This window comes from Phalacrocorax carbo, chromosome 7 (assembly GCF_963921805.1).
Source record: "Phalacrocorax carbo chromosome 7, bPhaCar2.1, whole genome shotgun sequence".
Classification (NCBI taxonomy): Eukaryota; Metazoa; Chordata; class Aves; order Suliformes; family Phalacrocoracidae; genus Phalacrocorax; species Phalacrocorax carbo.
In genome coordinates, this window is record NC_087519.1 from 12680171 (window position 1) to 12697047 (window position 16877).

General features: G+C 39.5%; 1 protein-coding gene across 1 annotated transcript in view; it reads left to right on the top strand.

Annotated features, from left to right (window-relative positions):
• FBN1 (fibrillin 1) overlaps positions 1-16877 on the top strand; it is a 161760-nt gene that overhangs the window by 108303 nt on the left and 36580 nt on the right. Inside the window, exons 31-37 of the mRNA XM_064456363.1 lie at positions 2026-2151; positions 2975-3100; positions 11498-11620; positions 12150-12272; positions 14080-14205; positions 15734-15856; positions 16396-16518. Of these exons, the coding sequence (XP_064312433.1) occupies positions 2026-2151; positions 2975-3100; positions 11498-11620; positions 12150-12272; positions 14080-14205; positions 15734-15856; positions 16396-16518 (870 nt within the window). The remainder of the gene's footprint in view (positions 1-2025; positions 2152-2974; positions 3101-11497; positions 11621-12149; positions 12273-14079; positions 14206-15733; positions 15857-16395; positions 16519-16877) is intronic.

The following is a 16877-nucleotide window of genomic DNA, read 5'->3' on the forward strand; positions in this document are numbered from 1 at the left end:
TTGCTGTGGGGAAGGGATGGATTCTCAGTGGTTTTGTCCACACATTAACTTGACCATACACATGTCCGTAGAAGTTTCTAGTCAGATCTTACCTGGGTGAGGAATAATAAAGCATCTGATCTTAACTGTGAGTCTTTGCACCTTTATATCCAGCCTTGACTCTGAAAAATAGAATTTCATTCATAGGTCAGCCAGTAATAGCTATTAGCTATTTGTTTTCATACTATCCTCTAAAAAAGACTTAAATGCAATAGCCAACACATAAAAAGGTTTAAATAGCAGAAACACAAGACACTTTCATATGTCAACTCAAACTCTACCTAAGAAAATATCCAGAGTTGTGAGGGGTCACCTTCACCACCCTTCTAGTGTTTAAAAATGCTGCTACCTTCTCTTGAAGAGATGCTAATTACATTTATAAACGTCTGGTGAATATTCAAAATACTCATGCTGAAATTTTGCCTCTGCCCAAACTGAGTGAAAAATAAGAATAAAAGTATTTTGTGACAGTTTCTGCTCCTTGCACTGAGTATCTGGTTTTACTGTGTTAGATGTTTGTGCATGATACAAGATGTAGTAGCACAGTGACCTGAGTATGTGAAACACCTATTTTACATTTTCAGTTTGCTCTGTGTGTGAACATGTCTTTTATCTTTAACATCACACAAAGCTGGAAGCTATTACGGAATATATTTCTTGATAATTGAGCTGGTAAGAATGCTGTTCAGTTCAGTAGTAGGTCAGGTTTGAATTGGTGAGGTCATGCATAAATAATAATCTCAATTAGAAGAAACAACAGGTTCTTTGTCAGCTGATTTTTCCCCCAACTGTGAAATCAGTACAGTGACAGGTTAGTAAATAAAGTTCTTTATTTCTGTCATTATTATCCCCATTTCTAGAGCCTAGTTTTGAATGTTAATTCAAATTCCATTCCAAATTAACATTTCCAGGCTATGTCCATGCCAACATTATTTGCTTGTTAAGATGAACAGGGACTGGTCAGCCTTCTTCCTTGCAGAACCTGTGCACTCACACAAGCATTAGCTGCTAGAAGCACAGAAGAATAATGAACATCATATTTTAAGTTAAAGTGAGTCCATTTTCTGCAGCTGCATAATTACTGCAATCCACAATAGACTGGTCTGATAATGAACTACATGCTTTCTCTGCGAGGGGGTTCCTGAATCTTGTCCTTTTTGTGCTGATTTTTTTCCCATGGTTTTACTAGGCAGAGTTTCTGATTTTTGCTCTTGCTGGACTATGTTGGTGCTGACACAAGGAGATTCTAGGGATTTTTACAAGGAACACTAATAGAACCCCAGGGACTCTGAAAGATTCCAGACCTTAGCATGGCTGCATTAATATAATCAAGTGTCTGCTTCTGCAGCTTGGCCCCCATCAGTGACAGCCAGTTTCATGATTTAAGAAAACAACTTACATGCTAGAGGATGTAACTATGTGGCTGGCCTGGCCAGTCAGCTGAAATGCTAAAAATACCTATAAAATGTTTGTGAAATACATGTATATATTGTAGTTATTCCCGTCATGAGTTCAACTCTGTGATTCCACTTTGTCACCACCCTTGAGACCTGTAGAGGTATTCTGCTTGTATGATGGCTTCTTCAAGCTCTGGAAAGTCTGATATTTTTGTCACTGAATTTGACATCAGAGCTTCCATTGACTTCAACAATGATGGATTGTATCCAAGAATCTCCAATTGTATGTGGCCATGCGGTGTGACAAAGGTTCTGTTGTTTTTTTTTTTTCTTTTTTTTACTGTTAATGACTTTTTTACCTACAAAGTTGATTCCTGCTCACATTGGAGTCAGAGTAGAATGTTTGCCACCAGCTTTATTTGGAGATGAGGAGCTTACTTATCAGGACAACTTTGCAATGTACTGTTCAGTTATTTGCAAGGATTCAATCTTCATCATGTTAATCAGAGCATTAAAATGTTTGCTTGCCATGGTCATGGTTAGTTGCATTACATAAAGGTAGCGTATTTTAATCTGATTTTCCCTGTAGATATTGATGAGTGTGAAGACAATCCTAACATCTGTGATGGAGGCCAGTGTACCAACATCCCAGGAGAATATAGGTGTCTTTGCTATGATGGATTCATGGCATCTGAAGACATGAAGACTTGCATAGGTAAGCGAAAGTACATATTTTCCAATCTCTATTAACTAGGGTAAAATTATTTAAGGCACTATTTCCAAGTACGCAAACAATGATATTCAAAGAGTATTACTCTTACACATTAATTTTGGGCACCTGACCGCAGGACCAGCCCTGTCGCACAAGCTGTGTTTATCAAATGCAGATGTAATCTATGTATATCCCTGTAGACTGGGATGCAAACATGAAGATCTATAGCATCATATCTTTGGGTCCTCTTCCAGTGACATTTTTATGCAACTCAGATGAAAGATTGCTTGCAGAAAGGAAGTGCTGGTGGATGACGCCATGGAAAATTTCTAGCAAGATAAATCACCAGTCCTGATTTAAACTGGTCTCTAAGACAAAACTATGTGCAAGTTCTGTACTGTGGTAGAACAAAGTCATGAAACAGTGTATCTCCAAAAACAAATTTTCACATTAAAATTAAATATCTCAAGTGTATTTCAGGAGGAATGTTTACAAAAGTAGATAACATATGCATGCATATATAAATGTATGCACACACATAGGTATACATAGAAAACATCAATAAATAGTCGTTTGGATAATATGCTGAATCTTCATCTCTATTTTTAAGGAAAGTTGGAATGAAAGGTATGTTAATAAAGGTATAGTAATATAGCAGTGTTAAACCGGATCTTGAAATGTACACTAGATAAGGAATAACCAACCTAAGCAGTTTTCTCTTTGCATACATAGACCCATTTTTGTACCAAAAGGTCATATCTCAAGAGATCTTGCCAGCTACTTTCTAAGAATTTTATTTAATAAATCTTAATTCATGCGTTTTTAGATGTTAACGAGTGTGATCTGCATCCAAACATCTGTCTGAGTGGAACCTGCGAGAATACAAAAGGCTCATTTATCTGTCATTGTGATATGGGATATTCAGGCAAGAAAGGCACAACTGGTTGCACAGGTATGTTTTAAAGTTTAATTATTAACTTTGTTAAACTTGTGAGTCTGCATGCTCTTTAATGTTCAAAACCTCCTCTCACTGTGCTTCTTTTCACTTACTTGTCCTAAATATTGTATCACTTATCCAAATTTGCTGAGCTTGTGTTCTGCTGAACTTCAGTGGCACGGCATCCAATGGCACATGCTGCCTCTGCTGAAACAAGTGACAAAATGTCCACTGGCAACAAAATTGGCCTTATTTGCTGCATTGTTTTTGGTCTAAGAGAACAGAAAATGCCATTGCCTGTAACTTGACAGACCCCTGAGGCCCTCAGTGCATTTGGATTAGTTATTCGTATACTATGCATGCAAATAACAGGTATCTGTTCCAAGTGTTACTTTGGCAAATACAGATGGCTTGATATATGTGCTAAAATGTATTTTCAGGTTTTGCAAAGTGGCAACAATACAGCTACTCAACTACATTATATCAGCAAAAGCAGAATTTGCATTATTTCATTTATTGCCAGCAAACAGAAATGAAATTCAAATATACAGACTCTGAGGGCATGATATTAATAATCCTAGTGCTAGTGTCTCAAGCCAAGGTGTTGAGTCTTAGGCTTTGCCCAAATATGAATGCAAACATATGTTTAATATAATTTTTAATGTAGTCTTAGGGTAAACGCATTTCTGGCAACGTCTTTGAGACAAACTTTTATTCTTAGTCCGCCCTTATTGTACAGAGTTAATAATATACTTCTGAAAGTGCCCCAGATATATGAAGCTGGCTTTTTACAGCTCTCATAGAAAAGTCTGAGAGTGGGAGTTGTACTTTGCATATTGGACTGTGGATGAACAGTTGTGCATTAGTAACAGCTGCCTTTGACTTACATATGAATTGATCCAAATCCAAGAAATCCCTAATTGTACCCCGTAGACCAACATTTCAATGTTCTTTGTTTTTGTGCTAAATTATATTAAGATCTTGAGTACTCTAGACCTGAAAACCCTTGTGCTGATCAGTTACACATGGAGCAGCTATCACTCCCAGCGTAATGAGTGATGGTCAGGAGCAGTCAGGGAAGCTGAAGCAACCAGTAGAAGGCAAAAGACAGAGAAAGGTCATTGAGGCAGGGGAGGAATCTGAGGTATGGCTTTTGAGGAAGTGCCTGGAAATAGCAGCCATTTTGGCAGCATGTGATGCAGGGTAGTGGCAAATATCCCAAGCAACACTTTTTTGTAAACAGAGAGGCAGGGAGATCCCTCCCTGTTGGTCCCAGCTAAGCCCAGCCCTCTGGATGGATGCTGTCTGCTGCATGGGCTCTTCCCACTGCTTCACACATCTTTATCTTTCCCTCTGTTGCTTTTGGCTATATGCCGGTGTCCCAAGGAGGATGACACTTGCCAGGAAAACCACCAGGACACCTTAATTACAATAGGTGCTGTAGAGAGGCTCAGTAATTTGAAAGAGGCCAGTGGTCTAAGACAAAAAAGTGAAGTACCAGTTATGCTGATAGAGCTGAGATGGGACCATACTCAAAATAAATCACCAAAACCTTTTGGATTTAAATAAGAAAAGGGAGGAAGCAGAGCAGGGGCTTTCTCAGTTGGTTTCATGCTGAAGAAATTCTGTGAATACCTGTCCTGTGAACAGGACCTATGAATACAGGTTACATGACCTGTGAATACAGGTCCTGTTGTGACTACACTGTGCAGATTCTCACATTCAGGTTTTTAGAAAGTCTGATTTACTGGTGGAGGCCTTTGAATTCCCCACCTCATGTTTGCACAGCACTAGAGCAGAGCTGAAGTTCCCAGGCTTGGGTACTGCAGACCACAAGAGCATCCTTCAAGGCTTCTTCTGGACGGACCTTGCCAACAGCACCTTGACCCCAGGATTCAATTCTTACATGCAGATCAAGAGCATCCGCAGTTTTTAGGAACTCCCATGGAAAAAAAATTGCAAAAATATGTACAACACTTTGAATGGGAGGTTCTCTGTTTCATGAGAACGACTAAATAATGTCCTTTGGGTTCCATTACAGTTTTGTCTAAATATTTCAGCTCCGTTGTCATTACTGATTGTTTCCATTTTAACAAATAAACATGTTTTTTCACCAATCGTTTAACAGTATTCAGAATCCACCCACTGACTTACATTCCCATCCCACACAGATGTTAGTTCCCCTCTCCCTGGTTCTCAGTAAGAATGTGGACAGAGTTTAGTAACAAAAATATTATTTTTTTAAATTATGGATTAATAGATACATTGTAGATGCAGGTTTCCTAGGCAAAGTGCTACAAATGGTTTAATTTCCATTCACAAGGTAAACTATGGGAAGGCTGATTTAAAGTGGTTAATTTTAGATTTTTCTGGGCAGGCAATGGTACATAGCCATTAGAGAGAAGTTTGCAAAGTTTTCCCCTGTCCCAGTTCCAGATTGCCCAGCTTTATGACAAATATCTTGTCTCTGCTTTTTCTGTCAATAAAGTGTACGTGTACTCATACAGAACTGAAATCCTGTGTTGGCATTTGCATTTTATTTTGTGATTCATCACCACGGTAGAGTATTGCCTGTAAATTTGCAGTATTTCACTGTTAATGTAGAGTCTTAGGTTTACTTGTTCTGATATTTTCACAGAGGAAGAAATTCTTTTCCGACTGTCTCCCATCCATCCTTGCCAGTTAAGGCTGTGTGTGCAGACCTCCAGTTTCCTCCTGGTGGAGTTGTACTTGCACAGTCTTAGGGTGCTCTTCACAAAGTCAGACTGAACAACGTGAACTTGGGGGCATAAGTTGCCTGAGATGGTCACCAGATCAAAAATAAACGTGCTTTAAAAGTCAGCTGGATTTCTCCACATTAGGCTCAGGGTGTTGGAGGACTGAGACCAGGCTCTGACTCTGCAAGGGCCACGATGGTGCCATTTGGAGAAAGGATAGTGGAAGATGTTCAGCTGCAGCCTTGGTGTGTGGTGTGAGGACCAGAGAGTCTGGCCTTGAACACTACTTGCGGTCATCCAGTAATGATGGTGATAGCGGGTAAAGGAGGAGTGAGTGCACACTACATAACTGCACAGCTGACAATAACATAATTTTGAAGAGAAGGGCACCTGATATAGTGAAAGGAAGAGGTGAGCCTTGTCATTTGCCCTCAGAAATAGGTCCACAACATTTTGTGACTTCTACAATGTGCTTGTCTCATCGCCTTTGGCTTCTGGCCATTAATAATACATTGTGTTTCAGTCTTGATGGCACAAGAGAGTTCTGGTATCAGTGAAGCAAATACATTTCCACTTATGAATCTGGGAGCTGGCTGTGTCAGGCCAAATACCAGAAGATAATAATAAGGTGCTGCCCGCCAAATGGGGGTATTACAGAAGGAGCGTATTGTGAGTAGGCATCTGTCCAGCAATAGCATGCTACGCCCCAGGCTGATGATGTAAGGATGGATGGCAGGCAAGAACTGAACTGCCCATGTGAAACTCCAAGAGGTGCTTACAGTGCAGTATGCTGAATAAAATAAAAGAGTGATTTCAAAAGAGAAAACAATTTTCTAGGTATAGAGATAAGAATAGGGGAAATTTTCCAGGTATTTTTCTACTTGTGTGAGCGCTAAATTGAAATTCATGGTCTCCTGCCTCTGAAAAGTCTTACCTACCTGATTATATGGGCAGAGACCCAGGAGGAGGAAATGCCTTGTGACTTCCACCAGACGACAGGCCTTGTGGGAACTGGGCCCAGGCTTGGAATACCAGTGAAATGTCAGTGTGATAAAATGCACAGATATGCAGAGAGCGCCAAAAAATTTAAAAAGTTAGAAAATGCTTAAGGGATTTGTATAATTCCTGACAAACAGTATTGATTTATAGGTAGAGACTGATTGGATTCACACTTCGCTAAGAAACCTTATAGAATATTGAAGCCCCAATGAAACTTATCAGAAAATGTAAATGGTACGCAGAGTATCTTGAGGATTTCATGCCCTGCGATGAATGTGTGAATTTTCATGCGTTAATGTTCACTCTCATTCTATTTAAACACAGAGGAATGACTTGGGTGTTTGCAGAGTATAGGTGAGAATACAGTGACTTATCCCCATGCTCCTCTCTGGCTGAGTTTAGTGATGCACTTGCAGACCACACAGATGTGCTGTGCAGGTACTGGCTAGCCGTCTCTTTCCTTTGGTTGCCACATTTGCAAGTATAGTGCCAACATGGCAGGTATATATGACATGTATTTCTACTGCACATCCACAGCCCTAAAAATTTGTACCTCTGTGATTAGTGGGACAGACACTTTATTAATTGCCGAAGGCTTGAGAGAAAAAATATTTGTCCAGAGAAGAGAATTGAAGGAGCCAACAAAATAGGGTGACTGACAGTTTTTTTCCCCCCAGAACGCTTGGGATTGTTATGATGTCAGATCTGCATATTATTTATCATGCGTATTCTCATCTGTTGTAGGGAGACAACTCCCTTAGTATTAATGGGAGTTGTGCAATTACAAAGCTGAGAACATGTGTGCAGCAGGACTGGGGCACAATGGGACCGGCTGAGGATGCAGTGTCAGTCTTGGATTGGAATGTCTTTATTTTCCTTGGCTTGTCATGGTCTCGTACTGGAGGCAGAAGGAGAAGGCTGATATAAATCAGTGACTCACTCCTTTTCTCTTTAGTGAAAATCCCCCTGAAGTCAATGGGAATAGGCCATCATTGTGTGAAACCCTGACTTGAGTAGTGTTCTCCTGTGTGCTCTTCGGGTCATGATACCTTTACTCAGACTGAGTAATGCCTTTCTCTTCAAACAATTATATGAAAATAGTTGCAGTATTAGAAGAGTGTAGTACTGTTTGTACTGCCATGCAGACAGCACAATCTGGACTCTTGCTTTTATTAAAGATATTTATGTTGAGTTAATTTTTTCCCTTACAGAGTTCAACAACTTTTTGTTTCGTTCTGTGAAGCCATAATTCAGTACTTATGGCAACATAAATCCATATTAAACTCCAGTATAAGCAGGCATAAATTCCATTTATTTCACTGCTGCATTTACACAGGACTGTGTTTGCTCTGAGATCTCTTTTGCCTTCGAAATAATTGCAATGCAATAAATTTAGGCTTATAATTCAGCTGTGCAATGAAAGGAGAGAATAGAGATTATAGCAAAACAACGTCTGAGTTAAATGCAGATAGCTTTGAAAATACGCAAAATCTGGGATGAAGCCAGTGATGGTGTTTTATGTGCCTCAATCAGCTTTCATTCAAGCATTCAAGTATTTGAAAAGCTTGGCATGCACCAATGAAATAAGTCCTGCAATGTCCCTATAAAGGTAGATGGTATTAAAAAATGTATTTTGCATTCCCTATTTGATCTTTACCCAGGCAAAAATCATTGAAAACTATTGTTTGTTTTGTTGGGATTTTTGTTGTTTATGTTTTTTTTTCTGGGATAAAAGCTGAAAAAGGTTTCAGGATTTTGTTCAAAGCAAGGAGAATGACATTTCAGTGGATGATCTCTGAGAAAGTTGATACCATTATAAATACTTGTGTTTGGATATAGATTTGTGCTCGCAACTTTCATCCCACGGAAGATTCCAACCTTTTTAGTGTGTGTGTCAAACAGCTGACAGGGGAACAAGTGTCCAGTGCAAGGGCACCAGTGTCACAGTGCTGCTGTTCCACTGAGAGGTGCTAATGGGGGCTCTCAGGTACAAAGTGTTGGCAGGTCAGTACAAGGTGGGATGGAATGGGGTCCACGGTCACTTTATGTAGAGTTGAAAATTTGTTTTAGATTGCCTTAAATTTGAGCCTGAGCATGACTTCATTGTGGTGTAGCTGTTGCATGCAAGTTTCTGTTTGTGTTTGCTGGTGGTTTAAAAAAATTCTTGGCAGAAATCTCTCCACTGATGATGTTTTTGTGTTGTTTTGTTGTGCTCCACAGGGTATAAGGAAGCATGTGATTGTTTGTATGTTTCAAAGCATCAGATAATGAAATACAGTGCAATCTTAGTGTTAGCAGTGGTTTAACAGTTTGGGTTTTAAGATCATGTAAAGGTTAAAATGTATAGTGTTTGTCTCAGCTTTTTTATGTCAATGTATACTGTAGCTGACCTCTCAAAATTCCTTCTAGTCTTTCCCTTCAATCCAAGCCAGAAAGTTTGTTTTCCTGACCACCCTTAAGATTTTTGACAGACTGGTTTCCTGTTTAGGTTGATGTTATCTTCATATGAGTTTCTGCACATGTTAAAAGCAAATATGCTCTGACATTATCTCCTCCTGACCCTTTTTTTAAGTTTTAAAAAGTAAGCGTCCATTTGCATGTTTTCAGGCTTGTTAGTGTAGTCAACATTCATTAATAGTAGATCCCAGCTGCCAGATTGAGATCTGTATCTAGACTTCAGCATTCAGATTATGGGAATACTTCTGTCTGGGGTTTTGATTCAGAGCAATGCCTCATTTAGAAAGGAACTCGGAAAAGATTGGATGCAATTCCATTATACGGACCTAAAAAAACAACAAAACCCAAGCCAAAACAACACCAAAAAAAACTGAACAGAAAAGCAAACAAACAAAAAAAACCCAAACCAACAGTGGATTTGGGTGATTTCTAGACTTGAGTATTTAATTGTAGGATGACAGACGTATGTTGTCTGCTTCTCAGAGTCACTTGTAGCCTTTGTCAAAAGACAAAATATATGCACAGGGCATAGAGAAAGGGCCTTTTGTCTAAAGAAGGGTGGGCAGAAAAACCTAAGAAAGGGTTACGAAGGAAATGGTTAAGATGGTACCTGGATGCTTTCCCCAATGGCTCCACTCTCCTGCCCTCTTTAAAGAGCTAATTGTTTTTAGGTACAATGGTAGGGAAACTGTAGTATGTGGATTTGGGGCTGAGAACCCCAAAGGTTGTTACATGGTTGATGCCTTTTCTTAATTATCTCCTCAAGAGGGGTCTGAGCTGGGTTTTTGTATGTGGAATCATGCAGAGTTTGTGAGCTTGTTTTCCCTTTCCATCAGCTATTGTACAGAAATAGATTATTTGGCATACTGCAAGAGGAAAGGCACCTGGGAGGGCTGAAAAAATTTATATAAAGTGTTTTGATGTGAATTCTGGATAATTCATGTTCTGCATGGAAATAAAGCACATTTAGAGCTCAGTTACAGAAAACACTGTAAAATCCATAGCTCAGATGTGTAAGAAAATTCCTGCCAGTTTTGTTTTAGTTACCAGTAGTAATTTCTGAAAACTTTGCCTTTGAGTTTATACATTCTCCAAGTACTTATATGAGGCATTGATATTGTTTTGTGACAAGAAAGAATGGAGTTAATTTTTTTTTCCATCCATACATTTTGACATTGCCAGAGAAATGCTTAAGAATGAAAGTAAGATGAAAATAGCAAGTACTTAAATAGAATGTGCTGGCACGAATGCATATGTTGAAGATGGGATGACTTGCTGCCTGGTGTCTCCAAGGATGTTGACTTTTTTCCACTATGTTAGGTTTCCTGAGTTCTTAATAGACTGCATGTCTGATGAGGTTTGTGTCCATCAGCTGTCATGTTAAATACAGTGGTACAGCCCATCCTCCACCTTCCACACAGTTTCTGGCAAAGGAGGACTTGGCTTCAATAACTGCCTAGGGATAATCCTGGGAGGAGTTTGCAGGTGGTACCCAGCTGGTGTTCATCAGCATCCTTGCACATACAGTGGAGGATGTGGGAGTGCTGCATTCCAGGAGTCCCTTGGCAGTAGAGTTGCCTCTGAGACCTTTAGCAAACCATGCAATGTAGAGCCACCCAAGTCCCCTTCTGTGGACTCCAGGATGGGCAGATGGGAAAGCTGTCTTCTTTCCTTTAATCATGTTAAGGTATGGTCAAGATGCAAGCCCAGTCAGTACATTGTAGTGGTATCTCTCTATTGTCAAGTGAGCATAGGTCTTCACAACAGTCATCAAATTTGATCCACAACCTATTGCAAAGCTGCTTGATAAACATATATCCCACAATGCTGAACACCTGCAGTGGTAATCTTTGTGGATGCTAGTCCTCTTCTTCCCAAAGGCTGTGGCCTCACATTCTTTCTGAGCGCACCAGTTAGAAAAAAAGGAAAACCTGAGTTACCATTTTCCTCCTTGAATATAAAAGTTACCAGGCTTTGGAGTGAACTGCAGAAGTGCTGCTCTATATGCCTATCAGAAAAATAGATAGTAGGGCAGAATGCTTGAAATATACTACATGCTACTCCGCTTTTCTCTGTTGTGTTTTTATTTCTCTTCTGCTTCATTTTTAAATGTCATGTTACAAAGAAATGCAGGCTTTCTTTCATGTTCACATTGTCTTTCTTGAAAAATTCTAGTATCAGTTTTCTGGATATGAGAAAGTTTGATGCATGAGCTCTTCAAATATCTCTGTTTTTACAGATATCAATGAGTGTGAAATCGGAGCCCATAACTGCGATAGACATGCCGTATGTACAAACACAGCGGGAAGTTTCAAGTGTAGCTGCAGCACTGGCTGGGTTGGAAATGGTATCAAGTGCACAGGTGAGGGTCATGTGCATTTGTATTTATTTGTAAGGTCAGACCAAAACTGGGTCCTAGCAATTCTGAAAGAAAAAATACCACACCTACAAACTGAGAAGACAAAAGGTTATCAAGCTTGTTAGGTCAATTTGACATGATGTGCTGGAGGACAAATTCTCCACTGTGGTAACTGTGAAATCAGCATTATCTCAAGTTTGGCTTGTGAAATGGTGAAAACAGACTGGACCATGGAGAGAGACCATGTCCTTGAGGGCGGCTGATGGGAGGCAGTGAGAGGTCTTCTGGTGCTGCCTGTGAAAACAAGATATAGGTCTTGGTTTCAAGAGTGCCCTGCAGCTTCCTCATTCAGTTACCTTGTCAGACTTCTTTGCTGGGCTGCAAATAAGTTGTGCCTGCTGTGGGTTTTATTACGGAAGATTATTTAAAGTAGAGCTTCTGTATGCTATATGCTATTTAAAGTTAGTATTCATGGTGTGTTTTTTTAAACTAATGTTTTAACTACTGTTGCCTTTTAAAAATTATTTTAAAGATCTGGATGAGTGCTCCAATGGAACCCACACGTGCAGCCCACATGCTGACTGCAAGAATACAGTGGGCTCTTACCGCTGCCTCTGTAAAGAAGGTTATACTGGAGATGGCTTCACATGTACAGGTGAGCTTTCTTAGGAAAGCACTGGATGACCTCCAGTGGTCCCTTGCAACCTAAGTTTTCTACGATTCAATACACAAAAATGGCTTTTAAAGATTTGAAATTATTCTCTAATGTGTCATCTTCCATTGTCTTCTACTTCACCGAGGTTGCCGTAACTTGAAAGAAATACTGTGTGCTATACCTAGTCAAAAGCAGTCATTTTTTTCACTTGGTAAAAATGCAAGTTTTCATTAAGCTTTTCTTGTTAGTTGGAGTGGGTGGCAAAACTATTTAAAAAATGCTTGATCATATAATTTGGCTAATTAGTAAAACAGTCCATTGGCTACCCACCTTAATATTTAAATAATAGGGCACATGCATTAAAATTACTTCATAAGATTGCCTAAAAATGTTTGTTCTTTCCACAAGCAGGTGTGTGCTGTCTGCCCTCTTTACTGCATCATCCTGAGAGCTGGTGTCAGGATGCAGTGCTGACATGTAGAATGATGGAAGTAGCTGCTTCTGAAACCTCATATTATAAGCTGTAAATGTGATTATAAAACATTGCTAGAGAGATGTTTTCCACCCACACTTCAGTCTTCTGCTTTGAAGAACAGATTAGCTCATGTCGGCTTAGTCATCAGGAGCCCTACCATTACACTAAGGATATTAGTGTTGCTGGTGATGCCACATGGAGGGTGACCCTGTTTGGAATAAAGCCATGTGATAGGCAGCTGGTGGGCCAGATTTTGAGCTGGTGCAAATCAGCAGCACTCTGATTAAAAACCTAGCTACAGCAGGTTTTTATGGCATCTGAGAATCTGGCTCAGCAGGTTTAAGTCTGGATTTGAATCACTCCAGATTATAAATGAACCCTGGGATTCCGTTTAACTGTCTCCATATAATTTACTTTTGAAGCTGGTTCAGCTTCCTTAGCAGCCTTCATAACCCAGTGCTTTTCGTTAGTTTCCCATATGATGATTTCCAGGAGTCTATAAACTGCATCTTTCAAATGGAGTGCTTAAGGAGTTTCTGCATTTGGTAGAACTTTTTTTTTTTTTTAATTTTGATACTTTATTGCTCATGGATTCAAGAGGTGGTTAGGACTCAAACTAGGTCACACAAGTGTTCTGTAAGTCGTCTGCCAAAGTATGCAGCATTCACCTTGGTAGGTACTACCTTTGATTTGCCAGCCATGGACTTCTACAAGCTCACACTGCCAGCCAGACTCTTGCAACAAGTAGGGTGTTTTTCTGATGTATAAAATTTCAGGTAGAGAGTAAAGACCACAGTCTATCTGAAGGGCAGCGTAGTCCAGTAGCAAGACTGTTTTTCTCATCAGCTGTTAACCTGCAGTTTAATTTTGATCAAGTTATTTTCACTTCAGTGCCACTTTTTGTCAGTGTTTTGTATGTTTGGCATGGAAACCACCTATTACCATATGTTTGCTCATTGCACAGTAAAGCTGTTTTTTTAGTTGCTGCCTCTAGGCTTTTCTGTAATAGAAACAATAGCTATAACAAAATTCACACGTGCCTTTTGAGTCTAAATTTGACACTGTGTACTGCCTCCAATTGTTATTAACTGTAGCTACTTAAGGAGTCTGTGCTCTCTCTGATTTTCATTTTGATTAGAAGCTGTGTTTTCAACGTGTCAGAAATATACCAAGCTGTTATATGTAATAGCCTCTGCACATAACTAGATTGCAATTTCTTCTGCAAGTGTTCAGAGCTGGTAGGATAATTCAAATCCTTGGAACACTGCATGCTTCAGCTGAAATAAATGTTGAGAAAACCATGTTTACGTGCATTTTCTCTTTCTTTTGCAGACCTTGATGAATGCTCAGAAAACTTGAATCTCTGTGAAAATGGGCAGTGCCTCAATGCACCTGGAGGATATCGCTGTGAATGTGATATGGGATTTTTGCCAAGTCCAGATGGGAAAGCATGTGACGGTAATTCTCCATAAGCTTTAAACAACACTCAACAAATTCTGCCTTAATAATATTTTATGTTTTAAAATTTTACAGTTGGTTGCAGTTGTGACTGTATTGACAACTGCATGAAAACTGTCAATAGTGGTTGCTTTTTTGCAGTTTATACATTTATTATGTGTCTCTAGGTGTTCATCTACCTATTTTATAGAGAGAGAACAGCTTTTTGGAGCCTATCTTACGACATATTATTTGTGGGTCTGATTGGTGATCCAAATGGCACTGTCAGCTGCCATTTCATCTTGGTCATTTTGTTCGTAACAGTTAAATAGAAAAAAGTTGTTAGTTTACCTTAGTGTATATGGGGCTGAAAAACACTAATTTGGTAGCTAATACAGTGAACATGGTTTGAGGGCTTCTGTGAGGTGCATAATCAGAGTTTGAAGCCTTGCATAAAGTTTATATGACCACAAAAAAAACCCAGAAATCCCATGTGTATTTGTTCTGTTTTGAAAGTGAGTTGTCAATTAACTGTTTACAACTCATTTATAAGAGCTTTGCACATGCAAAAGTTCACAAAAATCAAATAATAAACATGATTAAGGTCATACGTTTGATTGTAACGTTTGAAATCCTCAGGTGATATAACGCTAATTAGTTAAGTCAGTCAAGAAGAAGAAGCCGTATCATCTGACATAGTAATAACTCATAGTAACTGGTGTTTGATGGAGTTCATAAGTACATCACTATAAATAGGACTTCTTCCCCTGAAGAGTGTTCTCTGTTTTTTTTTAGTAATCTACCAAGAGAAATAATTTATGAGAGTGAATTTTTGTGTAAATTAAAACAATATTAGGTTTCATAATGTTTCATGTAACAATTTACTTTCAAACCTTTTAGCTAACTTTAAATAGCCTAGCTCCTGTTGCTAAAACAGACTTTACTTGATGTCTTAGGTGTGTACTCTAAATGCAGTATTTTAAGGTCCTTTGTAAACACACACTTTTTTTATTGTATAAAATTGGTTGTTCTTTGTGCAGTGCATATGGCATTCAGTAAATATTGAATCAGATGCAATGATTTGTACAAAAGGCACAAAAGTGAGCTCTGCTTGCCAAAATTGAGATCTTTCAAATGCAGAAACCTGAAGATAAGCGTCAAGTTCACGTTTGGGCGTAAGCTTTTCCTTTGCAAATGTACAGCTTTGCAGATGACTCCTGATTTAGAATAAACTTCATTTTTTTTAAAGCGTATCTCTTGCCATGTTTAATTTTGCTACTTGTCAGATTAGTCCACTAATAAGCTCAGATTGTTTCTGGCATGGCTTCCAGAGACACTGGAAAGTGCCTTTTGGGCCCCCCCAAAAAGTTATGGATTAGGTTCCTTTAGGCTCTAAACATAAATCTTGCACGCTATTTTTCTGGTCTTAAATGTGTGCAGGAGCAGTTGGCTTCGAGATCCATGTTTTCTGGTCTTTTTTGCAGTTCTCTGTCTATATCTTAAAAACGTAGGGAAACCTCATATTTTTCCCTTCCTGTTCCTCTGTCAGATATTGATGAATGTTCACTCCCTAACATCTGTGTCTATGGTACTTGTCATAACCTCCCTGGACTTTTCCGATGTGAGTGTGAAGTGGGCTACGAGTTGGACAGAAGTGGTGGTAACTGCACAGGTAAAGATAATTTTGAACACATGCTTTTTTTTCTGTTAATGTCGTGGTTAGGAAAGTCTTTTTAAAAGCTATACAAATCAGACTGGATATAGAAAAATCTAGACACAGGTTTCTCCATCTTGCCTTTCTATACTCCTGTTTCCCCTTCTTTGTCAACCTTTGATATCCCATTGGCTTAAGAGAAGAAGGGGAAAAAACAGAGCAGAGATAACCCCACCGTCTGTCTACATCTCCTGGGTGGAGATGTGTTGTGCCTTTTACTACTGGATGGTAAGCTATGACCTTGTCGTCTATGTGAATTTTAGGTCATAGATTGGTTTTCCAGGAAAAAGACTTCCCCATCCCCCCCCCCCCCCCCCAAATGATTAATTAATCTCAGACTACTCTTCTTCTAAAATGTGTATGTATTTTTTAGAGCTTTCTGGAGATCAGTATCTCATAACTAACAGATTTGTGGTGGTCTGCTTAGGATAGCTGATACACCAATCGTTTGCACTGTCCTGGAGTATTTGCATACTATGTGCTGTCTTTTCTTGCAGATGTTAATGAATGTGCAGATCCCACAACCTGCATTAGTGGCACGTGTATCAATACTGCTGGTAGTTACACCTGTGAGTGCCCTCCTGATTTTGAGCTGAATCCCACTCGAGTTGGATGCGTTGGTAAGGGACCACTCTCTTTTTTTTTTTTTTTTTTAAAGTGAAGTTGCACAGAGGGGGTGCAAGGCTAACTGCTTAGGGATAAGGTCCCAGATCATGGCAGAAGGGCTGGAAAAGGCTCTCCAACTCCCACCCCACTGCCCCTGGCTTAGAAGTTGTAATAGTGCAACAGGAATATATCCAGAGTGAGGTAGTGTGCCAGGAATGCCCAGCTGTCAGGACCAACCCCTTAGGGTTTGTTACAGCTGTCCACAATTTACAGCAGCCATGAGACAATTTTATATTTCCACAAGCTTAAACCAACATCCAGCTGGCCCCAAGATGGCAGGCAAATGAGGTTGCAGCATAAAGCTGTTGGAGCA